The 27,939-nt window shown below is 40.5% G+C and overlaps 1 protein-coding gene across 1 annotated transcript in view; it reads right to left on the bottom strand.

The window, feature by feature from the left end:
• The window catches only part of LOC134588260 (uncharacterized), a 643,152-nt gene that overhangs the window by 458,799 nt on the left and 156,414 nt on the right, over positions 1–27,939 (bottom strand). Inside the window, exon 6 of the mRNA XM_063444259.1 lies at positions 23,370–23,457. Within this exon, the coding sequence (XP_063300329.1) occupies positions 23,370–23,457 (88 nt within the window). The remainder of the gene's footprint in view (positions 1–23,369; positions 23,458–27,939) is intronic.

Genomic DNA, 27,939 nt, shown 5'->3' with positions numbered 1-27,939 from the left:
GTTTCAACACACTGATTTACCTCACCTGAAAAAGGTAGTTAATTGCATGTGCTGTGAAGTACTCCCCTGCCAAGAAAGAGGGGAGGTTATGTTTTTGTTTACTGTTGAAAGAGGAACAGTTGAAAATAACCTAAAACAGTGAGGTGGATATTTATGTTGGGACAAGCCATCCAACCCAGTCAGTTATTATTATTTTTCTAAATTATCGCTGAGAAGAGCAAGGATTTTGTTTTGCACTGTTTTAAAATATTTTGTTACACTTCATTGAACAATGTTGATGTTTTTATTGTGGCTCCAAAATTCAAGTCATTTTACCTAATCAGCGTGTGAAGTGTCTCTGAAGCCTGGAGAGACTGTGTGTAACACCCTAATCCCAGGACAAGGTACCAAGGGAAAGGAGTACTTTTGTCACACTATATACTGTATTCTATTTTTATATTACATAAATATAGATCCCCCCAAATGAAGTAATACATATATAACCAATTGAACGCATATTATGCAGTGTTGCAAGCATTTGTAATATACAGCAAATAAATAAATACAACTTAAATATAGCTTTTATACTTATATTAAATTACTTTTCAATGTATATATTCTCAGTATTGTTTTTTTTTTTCTTTAAGATTCTTCTTAGAAAATATATATTATATTACCTTCAGGTGTTCCTGCAAGAGTGAAAATAGAATGTACAGTGTAATGTATTAAGGGGAATGCTCTGCCGCAGTACCACAACACACTATATATACCTGAACTGCATAGCGTTACACAGTTCCAAGATCAACTGGGGCCCTAGAGGTATGGCATCGGTTGCACAGCCTGAAGGTGGTCCTTTGGTGTATATCAATGTATCAAACAGTTCTACAGCAATAAACCTCAATAATGTGGTGTGTATCAGCATATCACACAGCTGTCCAGAATGAAACTCACAGTAATGTGTGGTGCACGTGTGTGTTCACAGAGCGTCACAGAATAAGGCTCTCACGTCTGTGTGTCTAATATCAGAGCTCCACAGTCATAAAACTGACACAATCAGAGTTTATTTGTCATAGCTAGACTTGGCACTGCAGACTGATCTTAAAGGATTACTCCAACCACCATGACCACTTCAGCTTTTAGAAGTGGTCACGGTGGTAGGAGTCTGTGTGTGCACCATTTCTCCTTGAAACATGCACATCCAGAGATATTTGGACTTGTGTACCGGGCTGCCCAATGTCAATTATTTGCAAAAATTGTTGTCGGTGCACGAAGAGAAGCATTTGATTGGTCAACGAAGTGACACGGCGTGAGTCAAGTTGTGACATGGAAATGAGGGATCTGGGTTCAAGGTAACTCTTATAAAAGTTAAAAAGATGTAATCATAAAATGGGGTGGATAAAGTTTATAATGCCCAACAGGGCATTATAAACCATAAAACACATAATGTGAAAATGTTTTATAGTAACCCTTTAACTAATAAACCACTCCACAGCAAGGGTTTACTGGATAAGCAATTTAGTATACAGACAGCAGCCAAGCAAAGCTGTGAATCTGGCTGTGTGCAGAAATTCTCCTGGGTGTGCATGTACATGGCTACTGCCTTTCTTTCCCTAGGGGAGGAAAGAAAGATTATTCCTAACTGTTTATTGAACCACACCATGCCTCCCAAGTGTCCCACTATGGAACCAAACCATACCTCCCAAGTGTCCCACTATGGAACCACACCATACCTCCCAAGTGTCCCACTATGTAAGCACACCATACCTCCCAAGTGTCCCACTATGGAACCACACCATATCTCCGAAGTGTCCCACTATGGAACCACGCCATACCTCCCAAGTGTCCCACTATGGAACCACACCATACCTCCCAAGTGTCCCACAATGGAACCACACCATACCTCCCAAGTATTTAGGAGAGACAGCCCCTATTTTAGGCCAACTCCCATCTGTCTCTCTTTACCATCCTTCTAGGAGCTCCATATTGTTGGTGTGTCTGAGTGTATACCAGGGCTTCACAGCAATAATACTCAAGTAATGTGTCTTTAAACTACAATACATGTGTTTGTAAATCACGCTGTGTAAATAAGATACATTGTTCTTGTTCTAAATTAGATTTTAGTTGTATAGAAAATTTCTCAGGACAGCCCTGCCACTGGCCACACCCCACACTCACACCCCCTAAATTTAAAGCCCTCTTCATCCACTTGCAATGTTGGTAGGTGTGCCATACTCATACTCAGCGCTGTATTTGCCATGAGGCAAACAGGCCATATGACTTCGGCAGGACTTTCCAGGGGGTGGCAAAAAACGCTGTTCCCAAATGCCCAGGCAAATGCCTTGTTAGCCTCGGGTAGCTGGGCTCCAGGCAGGCGGCGATATGACATCACATTCCGGTTCCCGGCATCACTCTGCGGCGCGCGAGGGAGATGAGCAGGGAGAGCTCACAAATCAGCGCTCCCTCATCGCCTGTCTGGACCTCAACTGGCCGGCCGGCCACCTGCCTGCACGTCTGCCTTCCAATCTAAGCAGCCCGACCAGCAGCCCCACTGGATCCCAGGTAAAAAATTCACCCAGCTTTTCCAAAGGTAGGGAGGCTGGTTGGATTTAAATGAAAATGTTGGTGGGAAATGTGCGTGTGTGTGTGTGTGCCTGTCAGTGTGTGTCTGTCTGTCAGTGAGTCTGTGTGGGTATATCTGTCAGTGAATGTGTGAGTGAGTGTATATGTGTGTGTCAGTCAGTGAGTCTGTGTGTGTATGTCAGTGTGTCTGTGACTGTGTGTGTCTGTCAGTGAATGTGTGAGTGAGTGTATGTCTGTCAGTGTGTGTCTGTGAGTAAGTGAGTATGTCTGTCAGTGTGTGTCTGTGAGTAAGTGAGTATGTCTGTCAGTGTGTGTCTGTGAGGGAGCCTGTGTGAGGGATTGTGTGTGTCTGTCAGTGAGTTTGTGTGTGTATCTGTCAGTGAATGTGTGTATGTTTGTCAGTGTGTGAGTGTATGTCTGTCAGTGTGTGTCTTTGAGTAAGTGAGTATGTCTGTCTGTCAGTGAATGTATGTGTGTGTGAGTGATTGTGTATGCCTCTCAGTGTGTGTGTGTGTGTGTGTGTGTGTCTGTCAGTGGGTGGGTGGGTGTCTGCGTCATTGTGTGTGTATGTCAGAGTGTGTGCGTATCAGATTGTGTCAAATCAGTGAGTGTGTATGTCAGTGTATCTGAGAGTGTGTGTCTGTCAGTCAAAGTGTGTTATATTCTTTAACAGGAAGTGGTGTGGCCTTGACAGGAAGGGTTGGGGCAATTTTAAATTAGGGGGTGCCGAGTTCCGTCATGCCTAGGGCAGCACAGATCCAAAATACACCACTGCTCACACTGCACATGTTGACAAGAAATTGCAATGGATAAAGGCAGTAGAAAAATCTGTTCCTTTGCTATGAATCAATCGTGCTGATGGTTTATAAGTCTGCAATTTTAAACAAGTCTCCGCAGGGAGAATAGGTACAAGGTACAATCTGTAAACCTTCCCTTTTTGCAGGGATGCTAGGTTGTAACAGTGAACTATTTTACCTTAAACCAGGAGTTATTTCAAATCCCTTGGCTTATAAAACTGCCAAAGAAAGAAATGTCAATGAACTGCCTCGTCAACTGTTCCATCTGTTCATACATGCTGTATCAGCATTCTCAGACTCTTTCCAGATACAGTCAAGCCTGTGTCATTGTATGGTCGGTAGACACGACATGTGTCCTTTATCAGTCTACTGGTTAATACTGAATTTATCCAGGCAGACAGACAGACACATATAGCCAAAGACAGACTCATAGATACATAAACAGAATAAAAAAGATGAAACATATTAGTTCAATAGATTCTCCAAATCGTCCACAATCTTGCATTATTTTATCAACTCTATGCAGCAATATAAGCAAGCATGTTGAATTGTTAATGCTTTCTAAACTTCAAAATACCAGCTTTCTCAGTCATACTCAGTGGGTGTACGTCATTTAATGATAATGAGGACTGTTCACACCCTAATAAATAGTCTCATCGTGTCAATCAGCTTTCATTGTTTATTTGTGCTTGTACGATTGTGCCTTATTTTATCCCGAAACACTACAAATAGAGTCCATGGTCTCCAGAACAACAGCACTTCCTTCGGCAGGAGCATCATGAAAGCAGGATCCGCAGTCCCCCACGGTAGAATTCAAATATAGTTTGAGGGCTTAGCTGTAGATCTGTCTTTCACGGTGCTCCTACTGGTGTGTTGTTCTGGAATCGGTCATCACCCTATGTGCTACACCACATTATTTATTGGAATTATCCTTAACACTGACAATCCACAAACAAAAACAAAAACAAAAACAACAATGTCTGTCATCAGTGCACACAGCATTTTATTGGTCCGCACATTGTTCCTCACCTGACATCAGACAGGCAGTGGAGACGGAGCACCAGGGGGTCAACCCTTTCATTGCTGATTTTTAAGGGGGAATCGAATGAATAATGCCCACTAGGGCATGATAAATTGAAATACAAGATTTTATTTAAAAAAGATTGGAGTTTTGCTATTTTTGGTCTGAAATTGGAATCTCACCTTGAATTCGCAACAATTCACACTGTAGTGAATAACCCATTCTGTGCCATTTAGTGTATTGACTAGTGCAGTGATGGCAGACTTGAACACCACAGATATTTTCAAACTACATTTCCCAAGATGCTCAATCAGCATTTAAACATTTGCGGCATCAACGTTATCCACAACTGTGCGCTTGTTACGGCCCGTGCACGTCACAGATACTGAATTGGTTAATATATCATCATTCAAGCTGTGTTTTACAGACACATGGGTTTTTAGCCATTGTTCTCTAACTACTACATTAACCTACTTCTTGTACTATAATCTCACAATATTACGGAAACATAGACTGGGTAATAATCCCATTGTGACCAATAACACTGCTTTAACTATCGTTGCAGACACGTCACAATGGCTGCAGTTGATATGCCTTCAGCATCCGCAATACACACAGCCCAAAGCAGCCACGTCGGCAACAAACAGCAGGGCACGTGTAAACCCGCTGGCATTATGGCACCTGTGAAAGCCGATCTGTCATTCTCCGTCTGCACACTATCAGGGATCATGCCAAATAACTGCTCTCACTGCCAATAAGCAGACAAACTGGGATAAGGTTTGATTTTAGAATGGCACCGCTCCAGAAGTGAAGATACAAGGATACTTTTAGGGCATATCACATTTTCCTGACAAAATAAAAATACACATAAACACGCAAAACACACATAAACAAAGATGTAGCTGTCTTTTATTAATCTTAATCTCATAACATCCTGTGCTATTCACAGCGGAATGCTAGAACAAACATTTTATCCACAATTATCTCAATACCTATATATCTATGCCTGTCTAGCTATTGGACCATAGTTACATATTTTGAACATGACGTTAAAAATGATGCTCATATTGTATATATGTCTATACTAAAGTTTAAATTCTATAATATATACATATCAGTACCCCAGCTATGAAAATGTGAAGTATTCCTTTGGAATTTGCTTAATCAGTTAGTTCCATTTGTTTTTACTATAGAGTTTTTTATTAACCGTTTATTTGCTGCATAACTCATCTTAGAGGAAACTCCTAAGGCATACTGTTGCTGGCAGGTAGAAAACATAGCGACAATGAAAAATCTTCGCAAAAAGTACAAATCAATGAATCTAGATGATAAAAAAAAAGTTCATATGCTTATTAAGATAATGCAATGTAACCTACAGCATTTTCTCAGTAATTATCTGAATCAACTGCAACTTTACAATGTGGGAATTAGCCTTAATTATATTTTTCATTGTTTATAGTCAGCAAATGGACAGGGCCGGACTGGGGATACAAAGCAGCCCTGGAAAAAAATCAATGCCAGCCCCATAAGTAACTACGCCATGTATTGTCACATGTAATACGTATGGCTATGTGTTGCCACCCGAGATGATTGAGTAATATATATATATATATATATATATATATATATATATATATATATATATATATATTTTATGTGTGTATATTACTCAATCATCCGGGTTGGCAAGACATGCATACATATGCATATATGCCTTACATATTATTGGTATGTGTGTGTATATATATATCTCTATCTCTCTAATATGGTGGGGATGGGGGACTGTGAGGTGGATAGGTGTCCTGCAAGCTGGGTGGGGGGACTGTGAGGTAGGTAGGGGAACTGTGAGTGGGTAGGGGGACTGTTAGGTGGGTAGGGGGACTGTTAGGTGGGTAGGGGGACTGTTAGGTGGGTAGGAGGACTGTTAGGTGGGTAGGGGGGCTGTATAGTGGGTAGGGGGGCTGTATAGTGGGTAGGGGGGATGTGAGGTGAGTAGGGGGCTGTATAGTGGGAGGGGGGCTGTATAGTGGGTAGGGGGTGGTGAGGTGAGAGGGGGGCTGTGAGGTGGGTAGGGAGCAGTATAGTGGGTAAGGGGGCTGTGAGGTGGGTAGGGGGGCTGTGAGGTGGGTAGGGGGGCTGTGAGGTGGGTAGGGGGGCTGTGAGGTGGGTAGGGGGGCTGTGAGGTAGGTAGGGGGGCTGTGAGGTAGGTAGGGGGGCTGTGATGTGGGTAGGGAGGCAGTATAGTGGGTAGGGGGGCTGTGAGGTGGGAAGGGGGGCAGTATAGTGGGTAGGGGGGCTGTGAGGTGGGAAGGGGGGCAGTATAGTGGGTAGTGGGGCTGTGAGGTGGGAATGGGGGCTGTGAGGTGGGTAGGGAGGCAGTATAGTGGGTAGGGGGTAGTATAGTGGATAGGGGGGCTGTATAGTGGGTAGGGGCAGTGAGGTAGGTAGGGGGGCAGTGAGGTAGGTAAGGGGGCTGTGATGTGGGTAGGGGGGCAGTATAGTGGTAGGGGGGCTGTGAGGTGGGAAGGGGGGCTGTATTGTGGGTAGGGGGCTGTATTGTGGGTAGGGGGCTTTATAGTGGGTAGGGGGGCAGTACAGTGGGTAGGGGGGCAGTACAGTGGGTAGGGGGGCTGTGAGGTGGGAAGGGGGGCTGTATAGTGGGTAGGGGGGCAGTACAGTGGGTAGGGGGGCTGTGAGGTGGGATGGGGGGCAGTATAGTGGGTAGGGGGGCTGTGGTATTGGTAGGGGGCTGTATAGTGGGTAGGGGGGCTGTATAGTGGGTAGGGAGCTGTGAGGTGGGTAGGGAGCTGTTAGATGGGTAGGGGGGCTGTATAGTGGGTAGGGGGGCTGTATAGTGGGTAGGGGGGCTGTATAATGGGTAGGGGGGCTGTATAGTGGGTAGGGAGCTGTGAGGTGGGTAGGGGGCTGTGGTATGGGTAGGGGGGCTGTATAGTGGGTGGGGGCTGTATAGTATGTGGGGGGCTGTGATGTGGGTAGGGGGGCTGTCTGTGAGGTGGGGGGCTGTATGGTGGGTATGGGGCTGTAAAACGGTAAATACCTTCAGTTTCCTGTTGGTCCGGTGGGCAGTTTTTCAGCACCATGCGTGGGGGCGGAGCCTGTGAGTGGGAGGCGGAGCTTCCGTTTGGGGGCGGGGCATGCGGCCGAAATGATTGGAGACTGTGCAGGGAGACTGACAGGTCTCCCTGCAGCTGCTGCCAGCCACACCAGCCCCCAGCTCCTCCCTCCCCTCGGACTGACAGGCTGGCACAGTCCGAGGGGAGGATTTATCATAATAATCATTAGGGCTGTCAGCCCGGCCCCAGCTTAATGCGGCCCACCGGGAAATTTCCCGGTATCCCGGTGGGCCAGTCCGGCCCTGCAAATGGATGTCTTCTATCAAACCACTGATCCTAAAAATTGATAACCATTCAGCAAACCTGATAACATGCTGTTTTTTTGGCTTTTTTTTTTTATTAATAGGAGAAATTATTAACTTGAAAAAGGGATATATGCCAGTCATACAATGTGTCTGTGGGAATAGTCCTGTTTAAAGAAAAAGCCTACTGACACGGACATGGCGTCATGATGGCGGCCAGTGTGCTATCGGAGCTTGATTGGATCCTTTCCTGTTTGTTATCTGAAGGGAAAATATGGGCACAGGGCCGTCCTGTGTTCTTGATGGTGTCTAAAAAAAAAAAATGTACCTCTCTGAAATCTCTTTCCATGTAGCTTTAATTATTTTCCGCGCCATTTGAACGCAGGCAAATCTCCCACTAGTCTTGTTAAAAAAGGGTAAGATGTACCCCTCCTCCCTATAATCTGGCCATTGTTTATTAATTTTTTTTTTCCTTTCTTTTAATATTCTGTGAATTAATTTTTTACAATGTCAGATTTGCTTGTAAAGGCAGTAGCCTACAGACGCTATCCTGGACAGGGTGTAGACTACAAAAATCCATTTTTTACAATGATTTTAGTTATTTTTAAAACTGCTTGCAGACTGGGTCTTCCAAAAGTGGTTGCTGCAATGGTTTAATTAAGGAGGAGAGGATGAGTAACATATCCTGTCATGCATGTCCTGGTCCTCTCCACAGTTTTTGGGTAAGTACTTACAACTTGGCAACCAATAATATGTGAGAGACAGTCAGGGGTACAGGGGTCATATGTCATTGCAAGCTGTGTTTCCTACCCTCACTGCACAGCAAGAGTAATAACACCAATGTACCATCCTGATTCACCTCACCTCCCTCTTCTATGTTTTAAGTGAAGATATTTGTATTATAATGACGTATAGATAAATATAATATATATATTAAAATTTAAGAACAAAATCCTTTATAAGTTTGCATACACAAAATATAATAATAAATATATCAGTTTAATGTGTCACAGTGCACACACAGTGTCCATATGTTATCTGTTTGCCAGCTCTGCAATCAGAAACAGAGACCACGACCAGTGTGTGAAATGGTGGCCAAACAATGAAAGTCTACACACTAAACAGACTGTCGTCTGGTGCTATTGCCAGATCTCATGTTGCAACCAAGAAGGAAGGTCATGTTAGCCTTCAAGTGACCAAGGTTTTTTTTTTTAAAAAAAATATTGAAGTATTTTATGAGGTTAAATGCAAGTCCTTCTTAAGCCTGATATTAATCATTACGTATTGGCAAACTATGTAATTAGTAATATTAATAATAATAATAATAATATACATTTTGGTGTGCAGACACTGTTACAGACAATTGAAAAACAAGAGTATAACATAGTCCACACATTCTTAAAGGGACACTATAGTCACCAAGAGCACAACAGCTTAATGTAGTCGTTCTGGTGTCTATAGCCTGTCCCTGCAGGCTTTTCAATGTTAATGCTGCCTTTTCAGAGAAGAGACCAGCACAGCACAGAGAAAAAGGAGAGTTTAAACATCGTTTCACAGCACTCTAGGAGCCTGGACCTGAGCAGCACAATAGTGTCAGAAATACATATTTGCATTCCTGAGACTACAGTCATCCTTTAATGTAGGATTACAGCTACGAAATACAATGGGAACAAAGTATTATACATCATAAAGTTAAATAGTTACTCCCATTTCAGTTGTATAAAAACATAAAACAAAGGGTAATTAGTGATTTGTCCAGGTAATCAATTTGGAGGTATAAGGCTTATTCATTAGTACCTAAGTAGTATTAGCTATTGAAATCATAATCCCAAGCTAAATAACTTTGAAGACCAGGCCATGAAGGCATGAAGGTAACACTTGACATACGGGGTGGGTTAAAGGCGATTATCCACTATATATAAGCAGCACATATGGTTATAAATTAGAGACTGTAACTTCCTAGGAAGAACATCTGCAGTTGTAGGATTAAGGCAGTAGAACTCTTAAACAGTTACAAAAAGACCCTGAGACAACAGCAAAAGTGACTAAAAACTGTCAAGCAAAGCATCAAACCAAAAATTAAAAAAAGTGGATAAAACAAACAAAAAAGAAAAATATATCTTTGCGTGTTACCGGTGTCTGCCTCCGCATAAAAGCAGCAGCATCCCAGTTATATTAATGGGAAGATCTTTCATACAAATAAATGGTAGGTGGTCTAGTGGCTTGAGAAAAGCATCAGGACCTGGAGGTTAGTTGGAGCTGTTGCCTGTCTACAGGGGCCAAATGCAAAGTAAGAGATCCTCATCTGTAAGAGACAGTCTCGGAGAATTTTTGTGACTGCAGAAACATGACTATCACCACTTCAAGATTGAGCGGCATAAATAGTGAAAAAATAGTATGGAAAAAAAAATATTCACTGGAAAAACACAATAACATATTCTGGGAGATTGATGCAGGGTCTCTTGTAGATTTTAGTAGGTTTAGTTCCCCATTGCTGACCGTATCATTCACTCTAAATTGCATTGTCTATTCAAGTCATCCAATACATCTATGTAGAGGAGCAGGTGCAGGAACACATTTACTTAACTTGGGAATCAATCTATTTGCTTGAATTTGAAGTCTTGGATATCTTATTCTGTAATGCAGCCAATAATTGTCTTCATATCTTTCTTCAGGATGGCCACGCAAGCCAAGAAAAACTATTGGATTTTTGCCAACATCACCGTAGTAGAGGTGTAGAGGAATCTCGCGTCTATAAAAATGCATTTGGCTGCCTAGGCTCCTGTAATTAAAGGAGTGGCTCTCGTCATCATCTTCTGATGATTTAGAGTGATCTTCTGGAATTGTTGCTATATGGGAGGCTGTGCGTGTGGTTGTACTAGAATATCTCCCAGTATCCCACCCCTAAGATTTCCGGAGCAGGCAACTCACGTCATTGTATAGAAACAAAGGCTCTACAAAGCAGACAGCTAAACAGCTTAGTTCCTCAAGTTTTTGAGTATAGGTCAGATATTTCCCAGCTGTAGTGTGGTGTTTGGTGCCGACTGGCCTAATGAAGAATAGGAAGGTGTGTCTTGACTGCTACTTTGTGACGGAGCTGTATCTGCCATTAGTTTGTGCAGTTAGCTCTGTAAATGATCTGCTGAATATGGCATATAGCTTATATAGTTCCAGCCTAAGACCAGCTATATAACCATTTGTATCTTTCATGTACAGTAGTTAGTATGAAGTTACAACAAGAGAGAAGAGGATGAACCAAAGTGTTCCATGAGTCAGTGGGCCGAGACAAGGTGCGTGACAAGTCTGAGGTCACACTGACATACTATACAGCAGTATCTGGCAGTACAACAGCGTGAAACGTCCACCTCTCAATCTCTAATATGAAAATTATTTTCTAAGGATACTGTCTGTGTGCCTCTCAAAACATGCTTCTTTGCCTTTTTCTGGCTTGGAAAAGGAAAACGATACCCTTCATTGCTGTATTTTGGGAGAGGAAGCGAATCCAAAAAAGATTTATCTAAGAGCACCGATTGGACTTGACTTGCAGTCAGAAGAATTAAAAATAAAATGTAATTACAGCACGGGGACTCGGGTAAGTGACAGATGGGGTTTTTAACCCCTTCTGCACCGCAGGGGGTGGGAGAGGGGCACTATAGGGAGTTATAGTGCCAGAAAAACAGCCTTGCTTTCCTAGCACTCTAGTTCCCTTTAACCCCTTAAGGACCAAACTTCTGGAATAAAAGGGAATCATGACATGTCACACATGCCATGTGTCCTTAAGGGGTTAAAGGAGAAGTTTACAGGAGGATAGCTATTAATCAGTTAATATCAGATTCTGCTGTGACCATAGGTGAAATCAAAACGTGAAATAAACAAACCTGTCTCTTTGGAGACAAAGTTTTACTCCCCCTGCTTTAAAACAAGTTTTTTGTTATGATTCGCTATTGTACACAACGTCACCTCCCTATTGCTCTTTCAGGTTTAGCAAACCAACAATAGGTATAACACAGTTCTAAATGTATGCACACTGACATGTATCTCGCATTCGCAATTCACTATAGCACACAGTACATTGATTTAAGTATCATTTGCTCATTTGATCTGCAATTTCATAAGCTTTCCCCTCTAGCCTCATTGAGCAAGCACATCTTCATTCTGAAATATCCGTAGTGAAGGAAGCCAGCCAAAATGTTACAACTTTATAATAGCATGAGACACTGGTGGTCTAGACATTAAAACCACAGTGGATGTACAAAAAGATCATAATCAAACAGTCTGGAGTTTTATCACATTTAAACTAGTACCCCATTATTTCTATAAATAGAAAACAATATGTCAATTTCTATAGCACTAATATTGTATTAAAACTCTTTTGCTCCAAAAGAGAGTACTTTTGGGGATCAGGAGTATGAGGTGGCTTCCCAACAACCTTCATACAATGGTTGGACTGTATGACAATGAAGAAAGTCTTTACCGTCTTTAGAATTCCTGTGTTCTCAAGCTTTTCTAGTAATTGTATCGTTAATTGAAATTAAGTCGTTATGGTGCCAGGAGATCTCTGGCGTTGTCTCACTTTTAGGGTTTAAACCATTCACACACAGTTTTACCCCAAAGACCATGCTGCAGCATATTTCTGCTCTGCCAACCAGTCTTCTTCTTTCAACTCCTTCTTTCCAAAATTCTTCATAACGGAAGGATCGGGCAGCATTGGGACGATGATTGCTTAGAGCAGTCAGCTTACACTCTAACAATCAGTAGAGCCCCATTTATAAAAACAAAATAAAAAAGGTATGTAGGTTCATTCCACTGTAGTTGTAATGGTGCCCTTCCTTTAATGAGGAAAGTAAATTCCTTATCATGACATCGTTGGAAGGAGGGTTTGGCCTATGTGATGGGAAGACCTCAAATTTGGCCGATTGCTTGAAAATAGTTTGACAAAAGCAGGTGAAATTTACTCCCATAGCCTACAAGCTCCAGATCCGCCACAGTAAGCAGCAGTTGATAGGGTCACTAGACTGTCCCTTTTAATACATTTATTATTTTATACTACAAACATTAAAATCTTAACAATATTGCAGCTTTCCATTTCTGGTTAACAAAAAAAAATACAACACATACGGTAATTATCTAGTCAATAGCACTTGCTAAACAAAGTTATAAATGGCAAAATATTACTGGTGTTTCCATGAAATGTTCCAAAACAAGAAAAACTCTGAATTTTAAATGTGGGTCTGTATTACATGAACAGCTGACAAAAAAGCGCTTTTAAGATTAAACCAAGACACACTTACCAAAACCTATTTTTAAATGATTTTTTTTTTAAATAAAATATTTTATTCTTCTTAAAATTATACTATCCCACCAAGTTATTTTAAAGAGGGGGAAAAAATGGCAAAGCAGGGGTTACACATTTTGCTATCTCACCCATGGGATCCACAGAGTCTGCGACCTGCCCTGTGGATAATATATTTCAGAATAACCCTCACGCTGTGTTCAGAGTACCTGCAGGGTTTTTTTTTTTTCCCCCTCCTTTCTCCAATTTCTCGCAGTCACTGCCTGTCCGCATATTAAAAAAAAATTAAGGAGCACATCGCAAGAATATCTCTCTAAATAAATAAATAAATGATGCTGTAATTAACACTGTTACAACTTGTTTTACCCTTAGAGATTAACTCTATTAGCTGCTTCATTTGTGCATGACATATAAATGACTGTACTGAAAGCCTTCCTGTCTAAGAGGAGACAATGCAAAGTGACACTTCTTGCCACTCCTCATTATTCTGTTCTTGGTCACAGTGCTGCAGTAGTGCGGTTTCCCTAAGGTCTTTAGATGTCTAATTGCTGTTGCGAGGATTAGCTGCTCTCCAGCGCTCTGAACAGACAGTGATATATTCCCTGATACTGATAGTGATACAAGCAGAGAGAGGCGAGAATCATCGCACAGATGATTCATTAAAATAGAGGTACAGCTCGGTGGCATATTACTGCACTTAAATGTAGTATAGAGGCTGACATCCTCAGGCAGGTTCAGGGATCAGCCGTGCAATTCACCTCTTTATTGCTGGAGGTTGAATTAACACTTAAAGAGTAAATGAAGTTCACAGCGCCCTGTAATGCATTACTAAATCAGGGGCTTAAAGGGACACTCTAAGCATCCCAATTCTCTGTGCTCCCTGCATAGGCTTGGGTGCAAGGGAACACGTGTCCCTGTATATTCCTTTTGCACGTTATAGCTGCACAGGTACACAGTAATACGCTCCAGCTATAATCCTCTCAGTATGTAACAGAGGTAAGCTGTAAGTCCTAAGTTATCACAGCTTCGGGAGACCATGTACTGTCATTGCAAGCATGATGAGCAGCAAGTAGATTCAGCCATGAAATAATTAGCTCCTTGTGACGGCTGGACTGTATAGACCAAGTATCCTTGCTAAAGAGGCGGTTAAGCGGAGTGCATAGTGTTCCCAATAAAAAATTGGAATTTTGGTATTCGGTGAGAAATGTCAGCTTATAAATATATATTCCTTACACAAACAGCAGATTAACAAGGGAGTGGGACTTTGGATTCCCCTAGGCACCTATTAATTAATGCACTCCACCTCATGACCATGCTGAGGAGAAAGGTGTAGTGACTAATCTCCAGGACCAACTCATTTTTTTAAAATTCCACAAAGGATATTTGATCCCCATGTTTTATGAATGTACCGTATATACTCGAGTATAAGCCGACCCGAATATAAGCCGAGGCCCCTAATTTTACCCCAAAAAACTGGGAAAACTTATTGACTCGAGTATAAGACTAGGGTGGGAAATGCAGCAGCTACTGGTAAATTTCTAAATAAAATTAGATCCTAAAAAAAATATATTAATTGAATATGTATTTCCAGTGTGTGTATATAATGAATGCAGTGTGTGTGTATGAATGCAGTGTGTGTGTATGAATGCAGTGTGTGTGTATGAGTGCAGCGTGTGTATGAATGCAGTGTGTGTGTATGAATGCAGTGTGTGTGTATATGAGTGCAGTGTGTGTGTATATGAGTGCAGTGTGTGTGTGTATGAGTGCAGCGTGTGTATGAGTGCAGCGTGTGTATGAATGCAGTGTGTGTGTATGAATGCAGTGTGTGTGTATATGAGTGCAGTGTGTGTGTATATGAGTGCAGTGTGTGTGTGTATGAGTGCAGCGTGTGTATGAGTGCAGCGTGTGTATGAGTGCAGTGTGTGTATGAATGCAGTGTGTGTGTATGAATGCAGTGTGTATGAGTGCAGTGTGTGTATGAGTGCAGTGTGTGTGTATGAGTGCAGTGTGTGTATGAATGCAGTGTGTGTGTATATGAGTGCAGTGTGTGTGTGTGTATGAGTGCAGTGTGTATGAATGCAGTGTGTGTGTGTATGAGTGCAGTGTGTGTGTGTATGAGTGCAGTGTGCATGAATGCAGTGTGTGTGTGTGTGTGTATGAGTGTAGTGTGTGTATGAGTGCAGTGTGTGTGTATGAGTGCAGTGTGTGTGTGTGTATGAGTGCGTGTGTGTGTGTGTGTATGAGTGCAGTGTGTGTGTATGAGTGCAGCGTGTGTATGAATGCAGTGTGTGTGTATGAATGCAGTGCAGTGTGTGTATATGAGTGCAGTGTGTGTGTATATGAGTGCAGTGTGTGTATGAATGCAGTGTGTGTGTGTATGAGTGCAGTGTGTGTGTATGAATGCAGTGTGTATGAGTGCAGTGTGTGTGTATGAGTGCAGTGTGTGTATGAATGCAGTGTGTATGAATACAGTGTGTGTGTATATGAGTGCAGTGTGTGTGTGTATGAGTGCAGTGTGTATGAATGCAGTGTGGGTGTGTATGAGTGCAGTGTGTATGAGTGCAGTGTATGTGTGTATGAGTGCAGTGTGTATGAATGCAGTGTGTGTGTGTGTGTATGAGTGCAGTGTGTGTAAGAGTTACATTATTTTAATATTTTTTTTAATTATTTTTTTATTTACTTATTATTTTTTTTTTAATTATTTTCATATTTTTTTATTATTATTTATTATTTGTAATGTTATTTTTTTTTTAATTATTATTTTATTATTAATTTATTTTTGTTTCGTCCCCCCTCCCTGCTTGCTAGCTGGCCAGGGAGGGGGGCTCCTTCCCTGGTGGTCCAGTGGGGTTGGTAGTTCAGTGGGGGGGGGATGTGGGGGCTGCAGAGATGTTACTTACCTTTCCTGCAGCTCCTGTCAGCTCTCTCCTCCTCCGCGCCGTCCGGTCAGCTTCCTCTGTCAGCTCACACTGTAAGTCTCGCGAGAGCCACTGGGAGCTGACCGAGGTGCTGAACGGATGGCGCGGAGGAGGAGAGAGCTGACAGGAGCTGCAGGAGAGGTAAGTAACATCTCTGCAGCCCCCAGTCTGTATTATGGCAATGAAAATTGCCATAATACAGACTATTGACTCGAGTATAAGCCGAGTTGGGGTTTTTCAGCACAAAAAATGTGCTGAAAAACTCGGCTTATACTCGAGTATATACGGTAAATGTATTTCTTTTCAGTGTTGCAGTTTACTTTAAGAAGTGAATGCTTAAAAGGATACTATAGTCACCAACTTAAGCTTGGTGTATATATATCATGCATCTGACAGCTTACTGCTAAATTCTCTGCCATTTAGAAGTTAAATCACTTTTATGTTTATGCAGTCCTAGTCACACCTCCCTGCATGTGACTGAGACTGCCCTCTTAAACACTTCCTGTATAAAGTCATCTAATGTTTATGCTTCTTTTATTGCATATTCTGTTTAATTTAGAACTTATAACCTCATGCACTGCTAATAGCTTGCTAGACCTTGTAAGAGGCTCCAGTGTGTAATTAACATTTAATTTACAGAGCAGTAGATAAAAACTTTTAAAGTAAGTTACATCTGATTTGAAATGAAACCATTTTGTTTTCATGCAGGCTGTGTCAGTCACAGCCAGGGGATGCGTGGCAAGGACTGAATAAACATAAACCAAAGTGATTTACCTCCTAAATGGAAGATAAGTGAGCAGTGAAACTTCAGAGGCATGACACCAAAAATCTATACACCAAAACATTAAGAAGATCTGTAGCCGAACTGAGGTCAAACAAAATGTACTTGCCCTTGTCTTGGCCTTTCTTTAACTAGAGTAACGCTTAGCAGCAGCCATAGCATAAACCACTGATTACCCTCTCCCAAAGGATTTTAGGGTAGAAAATAAAAACAGCTACCAGCAACTCTTATCCCGCATAAACAGCTGCTTGACAGTGTGAAACAAGTGAAGAATTCTGTAAAAACAGTTGACTTTACATAGTATCCTGGCAGGAGATCGAGGTTTTCACTTGCACAGATTCCAGACAGAGCAAATATGATACAATTTAATAACCTGGTATTGTCCATTTCTCTGTAACAGCATATAGCGCTAGGACGTGAAAAAGTTGTGTAGGAATTAAACAGGACAGCCACTGGACTTAGTCCAAGAGGTACATTATATGCTGCAACAAGATATTCACACTTTTTATTTTTTTGGCATAAACGAATTAACATTTCCTGTAAAAATAAAGAGCAAATGTAATATTTTACGATTTCTAGGGAGAAATTAGAAGAACGTAAAATTCCATTAAGTGCTTTTTTTTGTGTGAAAATGCTTGTTTTAATTTTATAGTAGAAAATGACTGCTTTATTTGCTGACAAGAATATGTTACATAGAAAATAGAATTGTGCCAAAATACGAAAGATGAACAAATAACTACAGTCCATCCACTTATTCTAGGATGAAGCAGGACAAAGAGGGAAGACTTTGTAATAAGGCGCATGTAATAAAATTTGTATGCAAATATCAATAAAATGAGATACAGACTGATGTCTTTTCATAGAGAAGGGGGGGGGGGATAAAAAGTGGAGTAGCCAGATAATGGCTGATAGCAGGGAATGAGTAGGATAGGAAAGGGAAGGATCCCGGTTAAGGCAGAGGGAGCATGCTTGGAAAGGGTAAAATAGATATAGGGGTGTAGGAAATTGGCAGGGATTATCATAGGGTGTTGCTCATTGAAAGAAAGGTGGCTGCCTGGCTGGGATAGATTTGGGATTTAAGAGAAGAATCGAAAAATTTATAGCGATGAAGGAAGTGATCATTCATAGAGAGCAAAAAAGAAGGAAATGAAGCAAAGAAACATAATTGAAAAGTGGTACATAAGAGAAAAGCACAGCGCAGATGCACAGTGGATGTCGAGAAGAAAAGGATAAAGATCCTACAGGGCCCTAGGAAGGTTATCAGTTTGGGCCTTCATTCTTTACATAGGGATAGTGAATGTGGCCAAGCAAATTCAAATGCCTTTTTATCTCTTTCCAAAAACAAACAAAAAAAACAACAAAGCAAAGACAAACAACAAATAGTTGTAGTTGTCAGTAAGCTTTCCAGGGGTGACATCTGTAGAATAGCCATTGTTCCCACACCGAGTTCCACCACCAAAATGACTTGATAGAACCACTGCCAACACTTTTGAACTAATTGATGAATACCCCAAAAACAGTCTCATAGATCAAACGATGACAAAACTTAAATTCATTTTTAAGTTGATAACCGTTTTTTTAAAGTAATGCCAATCATTAAGACAATACTGGATTGTGTTTGTGTTGAAAACAAGCACATAAATACCGGATGAAGTACATTAAATAAAATACAAATTGAATTTAAAAAAAAGAATACGATCGAGGCCATTGTTGGAGCTAGACAGAAGTCGGCTCATATAAAATAGAGTAAACCATATATCCAACACACTAGCATGCCTTGCTCACGTATAGTGTACCGAACAAGGAACCCGGCACTGAAAAAGTAAGAAAAGTAGGTTTGCTAGGTAAATGTCAAATCTACGGCGAGCCGAGAGTACTTCTCTGACACGGTGTGTCATTGGGCATTCAAGGTGAATAAAGAAACCGACATACATTACTAATATGAGCTCAAAAGAAACAAAGCTTCATGTAGAAACCCAGCAATTGTATAGCAGTAATGACAAATGGTTTGGAGACGAGACAAGTTTCAGCAGAGCGAAGGAGCCATGCAGGGAAATAATGGGGTATTCAATTTAAGATATAATGAGCAGCAAGGGAATGAAAAGGCACTGAAGCATAGAAGAATAATTGCATGGAGAGTATAGGATGTAAGAGGCAATACTGCATATCTATCATAATTATTAATTATAAAGCACCAACAATTTCAGCAGCGCTGTATGCTCTTATCAGGTTGCAAACAAGCTAACATACAGTGAACGTTAAATGAAAATTGAAAATGATGACAGCCTGCTGATCCACCTACCACCATCTAATACATAAAAGGCAGGATTGCTTTCACCGCAATGTATTCCGTTATGTTTACTTATTTTGAAAGCGCTTACCATAGAAGCTGCATTGTACAACAAGGACGGGAAGACGTAAATGTCTATCTGCCACAAGCTACAAAATAGAAATAAAATGCTGACTATATTATTAAGGATTGTTCTAAAGCATATCCAGAAGATGGGTGTGAGCAAATAAATCATGCTCCCGGTGCATTTGCAGGATATAGTTAAAACATAAACAGTAGTAGTATAAATGTGCCATCACATGACATCTTTCATGTGTAGTGTACCTACTTGATAAGACTATTTTTTTCTGAAGGTTTAGGGAAGTCTATCCCATTCCACAGGACGTGCCTTGTGTATATGCTATATAAATCCACTGACAAAAATAAATAAATAACATAAAGTAAATAAATCAGAGGTAATAGAGCAATATGTGTGAATACAGATTTATAATTTTGGGAATTAGATTTCTGAAGAAATACATATTCATACATACAGTTAGGCAGCCAGGATTTGGGTGACATCAGAGCACATGGCTAATTCTGGTGGTTTATTAGGCACATGGTGGTGTAAGGTTTAATCCCATTGTACAGCGCTACAAAATATTCTGGCGCTAAATAAATAATAAAATAATAATAATAATGAATTCAGGAATGATGGGGTAGGCCCAAAAAGGAGGGTGGGTGATGACAAGTTGAAAATCAGACTTGCTCAGAAAGGATGTTCCCAAAAATGTAGGCATCAGCCTGGCATGCATGCACCCCATACTGAATGTCACCTGTGTTGGGACAGTCTCACTAAGGGCAATCTATGTTCAGAATGTTGCGGAGGTGGGCTGAATGCACAGAGGGCACTTTGCTCAGAATGTGTCTATTGATGACTTCACAGTGAGTATGCCTAGAGCAATTCCCCGGTGTCTTCAAAGCAGGGAGACGAGATAAAAGTCCCAGGTCTGGACTATCCTGCTTAACTTGGGACTTCTAGAAGGCATCGGCTAAGGCATATGTCCTGGCATCCCAAATATTTTGTTTTTATACGAGATGGTTTCCAAGGAGTGGGAAGTTTGACAGCTAATATCTAATTATTTCAAACTTATATTGGTATTTAACATTCCTGGAAGAATAGGTCTTTTTTTTATTTCTTTTTTTTAATGTGCTATGCATAATGTCCACTTTATAAACACAGGACCAGGTCATAATGAAAGGTGGAATTAAATCACAATATGGTTTAATCCTCAATACATACAACTATTTATTCATTCAGAAACCAGCGCTAACCTGTAGGGTTATTATAGAAGTGTGAAAAAAGGCTGCGTCTGTTTTCATTTGTATTGAACATCTAACGGCTTAATGGAATGAAAAAAAGAACTAGGTAAACAAATGTCCTTATCTTTTTTATGTGCGCTTGAGAAGTAACACACAGGATCTAGTTCTCTCTCTGATCATGTCCTGCTCTGCAAAATGCCCTGGGTCACATCTGCTTTATAGATGACTCTTTATGGCTTAGCAATCATATTCTGTACAGAATGCTCATCATTGAATGGGAACAAAATCCACTGCATAGCCAAAGATTATCCCTTGGCCTCTTACCAAGTATCTCTTTTACTCTGTAACCTGTAAGATGCTGATTTCTTTGCACTTGGCTAAGGGGATAACTCTGCAGTAAAGCATACAATCAGAATGACAGTCACATTACTGCACGTGAATCCTGCACACTTGTAGCATGGCAAACCCTTCTGTCAACGCCATGTCAAACATTAGGTAGAGGTCGAAAACTTTCTACAGCCTGCCTATCCCCATCAGACTCTCCCCTAGTCTTCAATCCTATAAGAAGTCCTTCAAAACACATATTTTCAGGAAAGCTTATGGCCTCCCAGAGTAACCTCTATCTCAAAAAACTGCCTCTTGCTCTCTACTAACAGGCCACACTCCACTCTGACCTCCTGTTCTGCTACTTTTCCACTATTTTTATTTGCCATCTCCCTCAATACCCTTCCTATTTTATTCTATACCCCACCTCATCTAGACTGTAAGCTAGTTTGAATAGGGTCCTCATCTACCCACCGCTGTAACATTTCGTTATTGTCTCATTTGTTAAAATCTAATGTAAACTGCTGTGGAAAAAGCTGGCGCTATATAAATAACAATAATAATAATAGTAATTGTAACCCTAAAGATTTATTGTGGTCACTGGCATTTTTTTTAACCAGCCCAATTTAGGACTGTAAGCAATGTCCACGTAGTGTGCTTTTGCATGATTTTCAAATCCAACACAGCAGTATCACTGATAATGATCACTATTTAGATTTAGAAGTTACTCTAGTGAAACATATACAATTTAAAATTATTTTCTTGAGCAACTTATTGTCAACAGTTTATGTCCCTTAACAACAAGAAATGTGTTGGTTTGAGCACTTGAAAAGGTTTTTGCTCATAATATCCATGTCTTTTCCATGATAAATGCTCACATTTTACTTGCAGCTGAAATGTAGCACACAAAGCAGCTTCACCAGTGTGGATGTTAGTGTAGGAACAGATATTGTTCTAAACATCATTCATATTGTGTGCAACACATGTGCACTGATTAGAACCATCATGAAAACGTTCAGTCCTTCAACTTTACAGCTCAGAGTAGGTGGATAGTTCTTCTGGACTATATATTGCCCTTTCCCACTTTTTGCTACTCTGAAAAGTACAAAGAGGGATTCCACAGTTTTGGCAAGAATTCATATTTTGTTAAAAGAGTAAGATAAATATTTGCAAAAAGAATCATACTCTAATTTCTCATGGTCTATTTTGATGCTTTTCCAGATGGCCACATCATCATAACAAGAACCTGAAGTGTTAATATTGATATCGCTACTTCAACATATTAGATTAAAAAAAATAACATATTTTAAACCGGGGAAATCCTGACTGCCCAGGAATGGGACAAAATATTCCTGCTCACACACAAAAGCTCTATTAGCTCAAAGTACCAGGAGATGAGCTACAAGTTGCTGACGACCTGGTACAGAACACCAGACGTGCTACATCGCATGTCCCCGGAAAACGACAAGACATGCTGGAGGTGCAGGCAGGAAAGAGGCACTATGCTGCACATCTGGTGGGCGTGTCCCGGAATCGCCTCCTTCTGGGAGATGGTGAATTCCAAAATCAGAGAAATATCAGACCCGGACCTCCCGCTCCAGCCCCTTCCCATGTTGCTACATCACACGACCATGACGCTCAAAACATATAAGAAATCCCTGACGAGACACCTGCTGAAAGACGTGAAGTCCCTGATACTTTATGGAAGAAGACGACAGCCCCTACATTCCAACAATGGGTGGATAGAGTGGGAGAAATCCACGTCATGGAGACTATGACTGCAGACCTCCAGGGCCGGTCAGAAAAGTGCAACCAGACATGGACTCCCTGGCTCATGTACACCTCGGTGGCTAGAACAATCCCCTAAGTCCCATACCCAGGCCTTCGCGTCCATCCCCATTACTCTCCCCTCCGCCTCGACCACCCTTGCTCAGTCTTCTTCTTCCTCTCCCCCTTTCTCTCTCGCTCTCCTCTCCGCCCACTCCTTTTTCTTTCCCCTACCCTCTGACTCGCACCAGACCAGACAGTCCCACACCCAGACACCGACCGTACCATATAATCTGCGCATAGCCACACACAGACGCCAAAGCTAGGGCAGACCTGGTGACGACCAGCGAACGGAACCCCTCGCAGATGGGGCGACATACTGCCCACACCCGGGATGCCCTAGACACTGTGCGGCCCACAACCTCTCACGTCGCAGCCCGGGCCACGGTACGCATAACCAATGCAGGGACCCACACCCGACCCACCGACCCCTAATCACTGGCGCCACAGAGCTACAAAAGCGAGAGAGGGATATATTACAAAATATACTAGACACCAGCGATGTACGGATTGCTGCACAATATATCAATGATTGTATCTACCCTTCCTAACCTGAACACCCACGAGATGTCAAACCGCTATTGTGAAACGTGACCAGGGCTTGTGAAAGTATGCTGTAGACAATGCATATCCTTAACATAGAACGGACTGCCCTCCCTTTATTCCCTTCTGTACCCTCGCTTAAAAAACACAACTGAAAATAAAGATTGTCAAAAAAACAACAACATATTTTTGGTAATATTGTTTTAAATGAACTTATATAAAGACAGTTGTAGTGACAGCACATCTTCATAAAAACTCTGAGAAATTTGTTTTTCTTGCTAGCCTAAACATTTGTAAAGACACAAGTAATATCACCATGGTAACACTGATGTACTTACAATTCATATCGATCCGTTCTCATCTCCCTTACCACATTCAGGTACAGGTTTAGTGTAATGCAGCAGACCCAGGATAATGCACACCAATCTGCAACATAACAGAAGCAACATAAAAACCAGAAATTTTACGCTACATTTGTAACCAACCAGTAACATTTTCTGACATTCAGCCAATATTGTGTATTTTCAGGGATTATAGCTGAAATTTTAAGCATAATTTTACTACCGTGAAAAAAACATACTTACCATTATTAAAGGGATACTATAGTCATCAAAACAACTTTAGCAAAATAACAGTCGATAGATCATGCGCCTGCAGTCTCACTGCTCAATTCTCTAACGTTTAGAAGTTTAATCACTTTGTTTATACAGCCCTAGTCACACTTTCCTGAATGTGACTTTACAGCCTTCTTAACCCTTTAAGGACCAAACTTCTGGAATAAAAGGGAATCATGACATGTCACACATGTCATGTGTCCTTAAGGGGTTAAACACTTCCTGGAAAGAGTCATCTAATGTTTACACTTTCTTTATTGCAAATTTAGATTTCCTTACTTCATGTTCTGTTAATAGCTTGCCAGACCCTGCAGGAGATTCCTGTATGGAATTAAAGTTCAATTTATAGAGCAGAAGATACAAACTTTTAAAGTAAGTTACATCTGATTGAAAGTTAAACCATTTTCTTTTCATGCAGACTGTGTCAGTCACAGCCAGGGGAGGTGTGACTAGAACTGCATAAACAGAAACAAAGTGATTTAGCACCTAAATGGCAGAGAATTGAGCAGTGAGACGTCAGAGGCATGATTTAGACACAAAAATTGCTTCATTAAGCTAAAGTTGTTTTTGTTACTATAGTGTTCCTTTAATGTTATTGACTTAAAATCTGGCCTAGTTTGCAATTTAGTCATTAGTCTCAATTTAGTCTTTAGTCTCAATTCGGCAAACTCAACAGGCTGACATTGCAAAGTTAACAATTAAAAAAGAAAAACCCAAATGCTTTTGTGTTCTTTTCTATGACATCATAGGTTGAAGGTTCCAGGCAGCTAAGAGCACTAATGATGTTAATAAGTGACAGGTGGGTCACTAACCTGTCATGCTCCTTAGGGACATTGCAGTGTCTTTAACCCCTTAAGGACGGAGGACGGTTCAGGACCGTCATCGGCATTTTTGCGTTGCCGACGGGTGACGGTCCTAACCGTCCAATGTACTTACCCGATCGCTGTCGTTCCCCCGGCGGCGATCGGCAGTGCTCCCGGTGTGGGGAGACTGCCTGCAGCCCAGACAGTCTCCCCATGGCGGTTTAGGACCCCTGTGGCCATGTGATCGCCCAACAGGGCAACCACATGGTCACAATAGGTGTCCTAGTCTCTGCCTGCAGGGGGACTGTCTGTGCTGACAGGCAGTCTCCCTGCAACTGTAAAATCCCAAAAAAATTTAAAGTGAAAGTTAATAAAAAAAAAATATTATTATATATGTGTGTATATATGATATATAGACATATATTATACCTATATAATATATGTCTATATATCATATATATAATGTCATGCTAAGTGTATTTTTATATTAATATGTACATATATTAATATAAAAATACACTTATAATTAATTTACACACGTATATATATAATAACTATATATATTGTATATATATATTATTATAAAATACGAATAATAAATAATTTAAATTAAATAAAAAAATTTAAAATAATAATAAAAATTTAAAAAAAATTATACCGTATATACTCGAGTATAAGCCGACCCGAATATAAGCCGAGGCCCCTAATTTTACCCCAAAAAACTGGGAAAACTTATTGACTCGAGTATAAGACTAGGGTGGGAAATGCAGCAGCTGCTGGTAAATTTCTAAATAAAATTAGATCCTTAAAAAATTATATTAATTGAATATTTATTTACAGTGTGTGTATGTAATGAATGCAGTGTATGAGAATGCAGTGTGTGTGTATGAGAATGTAGTGTGTGTATGAGTGCAGTGTGTATATGAGTGCAGTGTGTATATGAGTGCAGTGTGTATATGAGTGCAGTGTGTATATGAGTGCAGTGTGTATAGGAATGCAGTGTGTGTATATGAATGCAGTGTGTGCGTATGAGAATGCTGTGTGTATGAGTGCAGTGTGTGTGTATGAGAATGCTGTGTATGAGTGCAGTGTGTGTGTATGAGTGCAGTGTGTGTGTATGAGTGCAGTGTGTGTGTATGAGTGCAGTGTGTGTGTATGAATGCAGTGTGTGTGTATGAATGCGCTGTGTGTATGAGTGCAGTGTGTGTGTGTATGAGTGCAGCGTGTGTGTGTATGAGTGCAGCGTGTGTGTATGAATGCTGTGTGTATGAGTGCAGTGTGTGTGTATGAGTGCAGTGTGTGTGTATGAATGCAGTGTGTGTGTATGAGAATGCTGTGTGTATGAATGCAGTGTGTGTATGAATGCAGTGTGTGTATGTGTGTGTGTAATGCAGAGTGTGATGCAGAGCCTTGGTGGGGGGTGGGCATTTTTATTTTTTAATTATTATTTTAATATTTATTTTTGTTTCATTACATTTTTTTATTTTATTATTATTTTTTATTTTATTATTATTTTTTATTTTATTATTATTTTTATTCTATTATTTTTATTTTTTTTATTATTATTAATATACATACATTTTTTTTGTCCCCCCTCCCTGCTTGCTAGCTGGCCAGGGAGGGGGGCTCTCCTTCCCTGGTGGTCCAGTGGATGGGCACTGTGTAGGAGGGGGCTGTGGGGGCTGCAGAGAGATGTTACTTACCTTTCCTGCAGCTCCTGTCAGCTCTCTCCTCCTCCGCCGGTCCGTTCAGCACCTCGGTCAGCTCCCAGTGTAAATCTCGCGAGAGCCGCGGCTCTCGCGAGATTTACACTGTGAGCTGACAGAAGAGCTGAACGGACCGGCGGAGGAGGAGAGAGCTGACAGGAGCTGCAGGAAAGGTAAGTAACATCTCTCTGCAGCCCCCACAGCCCCTGTCTGTATTATGGCAATGCAAATTGCCATAATACAGACAATTGACTCGAGTATAAGCCGAGTTGGGGTTTTTCAGCACAAAAAATGTGCTGAAAAACTCGGCTTATACTCGAGTATATACGGTATATCTATACGAAATTTCATTCTAACTGTATTTTGATATTAATATATATATATTTATATCAAAATACACTTAGAATGAAATTGTATATATATATCTATGTATATATAAATAAATAAAAAGAATGCGAACTATTCATATGTCCATATACAAAATTACATAAATAATTATATAAATATACACGTAGACTTCAAATATAAAAATATGCATTTATATTTAAATTCTACGTGCGTATTTATGTAATATTTTTACATAATTAAGTTATTTTATTGATTGCAATTTAAGGGACCTGCCTGCCAACCCAGGCCGAAAGTCCAGAGAATTTAATTTGCTATCACTGTATTTTACCCTGTAACGTTGTAAGACACCCTAAAACCTGTACATGGGGGGTACTGTTTTACTCGGGAGACTTTGCTGAACACAAATATTAGTGATTCAAAACAGTAAAACATATCACAGCGATGATATTGTCAGTGAAAGTGACTTTTTTTGCATTTTTCACACACAAACAGCACTTTTACTGATGATATAATTGTTGTGATACATTTTCCAGTTTTGAAACACTAATATTTGTGTTCAGCAAAGTCTCCTGAGTAGAACAGGACCCCCAATGTACAGGTTTTATAGCGTTTTTGAAAGTTACAGGGTCAAATATATGGGTCAAATATTTTTACATTGAAAATGGTCAGGTTGGTTACGTTGCCTTTGAGAGCGTATGGTAGCCCAGGAATGAGAATTACCCCCATGATGGCATACCATTTGCAAAAGAAGACAACCCAAGGTATTGCAAATGGGGTATGTCCAGTCTTTTTTAGTAACCACTTAGTCACAAACACTGGCCAAAATTAGCGTTCAATTTAGTTTTTTACTTTTTTCACACACAAACAAATATAAACGCTAACTTTGGCCAGTGTTTGCGACTAAGTGGCTACTAAAAAAGTCTGGACATACCCCATATTGAATACCCTGGGTTGTCTACTTTTAAAAAAATATGTACATGTGGGGTGTTATTTAGCAATTTATGACAGATAATAGTGTTACAATGTCACTATTGATACATTTTAAAAATTTATGTTTTGAAACCGCAATATCCTACTTGTACTTATAGCCCTATAACGCAAAAAAATAGCAAAAAACATGTAAACACTGGGTATTTTTGAACTCAGGACAACATTTTGAATCTATTTAGCAGTTTTTTTCATTCCCTTTTGTAGATGAGTAAAAGATTTTTCACATAAAATTCAATTGTATTTTTTTCAATTTTTTATCATATTTTTTCATTTTTTTAAAATTAAATTACATGAGATTATATAAATAACGGTATGTAAAGAAAGCCCCTTTTGTCCTGAAAAAAACAATATATAATTTGTATGGGAACAGTAAATGAGAGAGCGGAAAATTACAGCTTAACACAAACACCACAAAAGTGTCAAAAAGATGCCTGGTCGCAAATGTAC

This window comes from Pelobates fuscus, chromosome 1, assembly GCF_036172605.1.
Source record: "Pelobates fuscus isolate aPelFus1 chromosome 1, aPelFus1.pri, whole genome shotgun sequence".
Lineage (NCBI taxonomy): Eukaryota > Metazoa > Chordata > Amphibia > Anura > Pelobatidae > Pelobates > Pelobates fuscus.
Note: the sequence above shows the minus strand (reverse complement) of the source record. Positions and strands in the feature narration are given on the sequence as shown.